The following is a 4,359-nucleotide window of genomic DNA, read 5'->3' on the forward strand; positions in this document are numbered from 1 at the left end:
CCCATTCATCTCTGTGCTCCTTTGCCACTGATCAATTGCATTTTATTTTATTTTCTTAATTTTGTCCAAACCCAATGATCTCTTTTTATTTTGAAGTCTTAATTAATCATGTTTTCACAAAACTGTTCAGTGCCAAGAGTCCTCTAGGATACGATACTTGGTCTTACCATTTGATATTACTTGTGCGACTCGGTACACTTGCCGATTTGCCCCAACAAGTTTTTGTCGCCATTGTCGGGGACTCATGGTTTAAGCTATTCTATTTGTGTGATCCTTGATTAATTTTGACTTTATTTTATTTTTTTATTTTTATTTTTCCCAGTTTTTATTTTTATTTTTCAATCCCTAATTTTTTATTTTTCTTATTTTTGTACTAACAATCTCTCTCTAGAATATTTGTGCAGGATGCAGGGTGTTCCAGGCAATTTCAACCACTAGTGGGGATCTCACTCAAGCATAAATGAAAATCAATTTGGGCAAGTAGGTGGGCTATTCACTATACCACCACAAGCTAACAGTGCTACAAAGCTTGAGGAGACTCTCAAATAGTTTTTAAAGGAATCTCTCAATTTAGAAAAGCATTCACGCATCACTTAAAAACATGGAGGCACATTGTAAGTTCATAACTCAGAAACTGGATTATATCAAGAACAATAGGAAGCCTAGAAGGGAATGCAAGGCAGTTGTCACTAGAAGTGACAGAGTTTTAGATGAGAGAAAAGAAAGAGAGAGGTTGAGAGAAAAAGAAAATTATGAAAAAGAAAGAGAAAAACAAGAGAGTGAGAGGAGAAAAAAAGAAAAAAAAAGGAAGAAAAAGAAAAAGAGAGAGAGAAAAAGAAAAAATAAGTGAGGAGGAGAATGAAAAAAAATGAAGAAAGAAGTTTTTGAAAAATCCCTTCCTTACCCAAGGAATTATTCTAGGAAGGAAAAAGAAAAGCAGTTTGAGCGCTTCATGGAGATCTTCAAGAAACTGGAGATCAACATACCCTTCTCAGAAGACTTGCAGCAAATGCCTTCATATGCAAAATTTCTGAAGGAACTCCTCTTTAAAAAAAGAAAGTACATTGAAGAGGAAACAATTGAGGTACAGGGAAACTGCAGTGCCATCATACAAAAGTCATTACCTCCCAAGTTGAAAGATCCAGGAAGTTGCACTATCCCTTGCACTATAGGGAATATCTCTATTGGGAAGGCATTAATTGATTTGGGGGCCAGTATCAATCTCATGCCACTCTCCATGTTTGAAAAGATTGAAGGCTTGGAACTTAAGCCTACCCGGATGACTCTCCAACTAGCAGATAGATCTCTAAAATATCCTTATGGGGTAGCTGAAGAGGTGTTGGTAAAAGTGGACAAGTTCCTGTTTCCTATTGATTTTGTTATCATGGAGATGGAAGAAGATGTGAACGTTCCTCTTATTCTTGGGAGACCTTTTATGAAGACTGCAAGAGTTCTAATTGATGTGGAAAATGGCAAACTAAAGGTGAGAGTGCAAGATGAAGAAGTAAATTTTGATGTCTTTTAAGCCATGTCTCACCCAAAAGATGATAAGGGTTGTTTTCATCTTGATACTCTTGACAAAATATGCATGATTCAAGAAAAGGAGGTATGTGATGATCCTTCTCTGGAAGAAGCACTTGATGACAATTATGAAAAATTGACTAAGGAAGGCGTGGATAATTTTGAAGAATTAAAAGAGGCCCCTTTGTTGAACTCAAAGGAAAAAGTCAAGGAAAGAAAACCAGAGCTAAAAATGTTACCACTACACTTGAAATATGCGTTTTTAGAAGAAGGGGGAAACAAGCCAGTCATCATCAATGATTCTCTCTCTCCCACAGAGGAAGAAAAATTAATAGAAGTGGTCAAGGACAACAAAGGAGCTATTGGATGGTCAATCTCAGATCTCAAAGGCATAAGCCCAACTTATTGCATGCACAAAATATTCATGGAGGATGACTACAAACCAGTTGCTCAACCATAAAGGAGATTGAATCCAATAATGAAAGAGGAAGTGAGAAAAGAAGTACTGAAGCTACTTGAAGCCGATATTATTTATCCTATATTTGACAGTGCATGGGTAAGCCCAGTACAAGTGGTACCAAAAAAAGGTGGGATGACTATTATTTACAATGAAAAGAATGAACTCATACCCATAAGAATTGTTACTGGATGGAGGATATGTATTGACTACAGGAAGTTAAACAATGCTACAAGGAAGGATCACTTTGCTCTTCCTTTCATGGACCAAATGTTAGAGAGATTGGAAGGTCAGGCTTTCTATTGTTTTTTGGATGGATATTCAGGGTATAATCAAATTGTGGTGGATCCTAAAGACCAAGGAAAAATGGCCTTTACCTATCCATTTGGAATTTTTGCCTACAGAAAAATGCCATTCGGACTATGTAATGCCCTAGCCACTTTTCAAAGATGCATGCAGACAATTTTTGCAGATTTGATAGAAAAATGCATTGAGGTCTTCATGGATGATTTTTCAGTATTTGGCAGTTCCTTTCAGCAGTGTTTGTCTAACCTGGATGTAGTACTCAAAAGATGCACCCAATCCAATCTGGTTCTCAATTGGGAAAAATGTCACTTTATGGTAACAAAAGGTATTGTTTTGGGTCATAAAATTTCTTCCAGCGGAATTGAAGTGGACAAAGCCAAAGTAGAAGTCATTGAAAAACTTCCACCACCAACCAATGTGAAAGGAATCAGAAGCTTTTTGGGACATGCTGGCTTTTATAGAAGATTCATCAAGGACTTTTCATAAATTGCAAAACCACTAAGCAACCTCCTTGTGGAGGACGTTCCTTTTGTGATGGATGAAGAGTGCCTTAAAGCTTTTGATATTTTAAAGAAAAAATTGATTTCTGCTCCGGTAATTATAGCTCCTGATTGGAATCAAAACTTTGAGCTGATGTGTGATGCCAGTAATTATGCCATAGGAGCAGTTCTTGGCCAGAGAAGAGAAAAGGTTTTTCACACCATTTATTATGCAAGTAAAGTCCTAAATGAAGCCTAGCTAAATTATGCCAGCACGGAAAAAGAGTTTCTTGTTATTGTGTATGCTTTGGAGAAACTTATACCATATCTCATTGGGTCTAAGGTAATTATCTATGCTGACCATGTGGCTATTACATATTTGCTAGCCAAGCCAGACTCCAAACAATGATTGATCAAATGGGTACTCCTATTGCAAGAATTTGATGTGCAAATCTGTGGCAAGAAAGGGAGTGAAAATGTAATTGCTGATCAGTTATCCCGACTGGTGAATAATGAAGTCACAAGCAAGGAAACAAAGATTTGGGAATCTTTCTCAAATGAAACACTCATGTACATTCAACAAAGGTCGTGGTTTGCTGACATGGCCAATTTCAAAGCTGCAAGTGTCATCTCGGAAGATCTCAACTGGCAACAAAGAAAGAAATTTTTGCATGATGCTAAACAGTTTGTCTGGGATGACCCTTACCTCTTCAAAATTGGAGCAGATAATCTTCTGAGGCACTGTGTGACTAAGGAAGAAGTGGAAGGAATTCTATGGCACTGTTATGATTCACCTTATGGAGGACATTTTAGTGGAGAAAGGACAACCACAAAGGTACTTTAGTCAGGATTTTACTGGTCTACCCTCTTTAAAGATGCTCATAATCATGCCATAAACTGTGACAAGTGTCAAAGGACAGGAACCATCTCCAGGGGTCATGAAATGCCATTGCAAGGCATTCTGGAAGTCGAAGTTTTCGAATTTTGGGGCATAGATTTTGCTGGACCTTTCCCACCATTCTTCAAAATGAATATATATTGGTGGCAGTTTACTATGTAAGCAAATGGGTAGAGGCACTGGCTTGCCCCAAAAATGACTCCAGTACTGTCATTAAATTTTTGAAAAAGAAAATCTTCTCCCGGTTTGGAATGCCCAGAGTACTCATTAGTGATGGAGGATCTCATTTTTGCAACCATCAGCTTGCAAAAGTACTCAAACATTATGGTGTGAGACATAAAGTGGCTATACCTTATCATCCTCAGACAAACGGGCAAGCTGAAGTTTCTAACAGGGAAATAAAAAGGATCCTGGAAAAGACAGTCGCCACATCAAGGAAGGATTGGTCTCAAAAGTTAGATGATGCCCTTTGGGCATATCGAACTGCAATGTAGACATCCATTGGATTATCTCCTTTCCAAGTGGCCTATGGAAAGACTTGTCACCTACCAGTGGAGATGGAACATAGAGCACTGTGGGCATTAAAATTCCTGAATTTTGATCCTGGTGACATTACAGAAAAGAGAAGGAGGCAAATTATTGAGCTTGAGGAGATGAGGCTACACGCCTATGATTCTTCTAAAAATTATAAAGAAAAG

The 4,359-nt window shown here is 37.8% G+C and overlaps 2 protein-coding genes across 2 annotated transcripts; both read left to right on the forward strand.

The window, feature by feature from the left end:
* Positions 1–952: 952 nt before the first annotated feature.
* Positions 953–1,525, forward strand: LOC106779718. The gene has a single exon (XM_014667895.1). The coding sequence runs from the start codon at positions 953–955 to the stop codon at positions 1,523–1,525; it is 573 nt and encodes a 190-aa protein (XP_014523381.1).
* Positions 1,526–2,818: 1,293 nt separating this feature from the next.
* Positions 2,819–4,155, forward strand: LOC106779719. The gene is made up of 3 exons (XM_014667896.1): positions 2,819–2,974; positions 3,227–3,598; positions 3,964–4,155. Exons 1-3 carry the CDS (start codon positions 2,819–2,821, stop codon positions 4,153–4,155), a joined length of 720 nt encoding a protein of 239 aa, XP_014523382.1.
* The last annotated feature ends 204 nt before the right edge of the window (positions 4,156–4,359 follow it).

The sequence above is a fragment of the Vigna radiata genome, unplaced genomic scaffold (genome assembly GCF_000741045.1).
Source record: "Vigna radiata var. radiata cultivar VC1973A unplaced genomic scaffold, Vradiata_ver6 scaffold_160, whole genome shotgun sequence".
Lineage (NCBI taxonomy): Eukaryota > Viridiplantae > Streptophyta > Magnoliopsida > Fabales > Fabaceae > Vigna > Vigna radiata.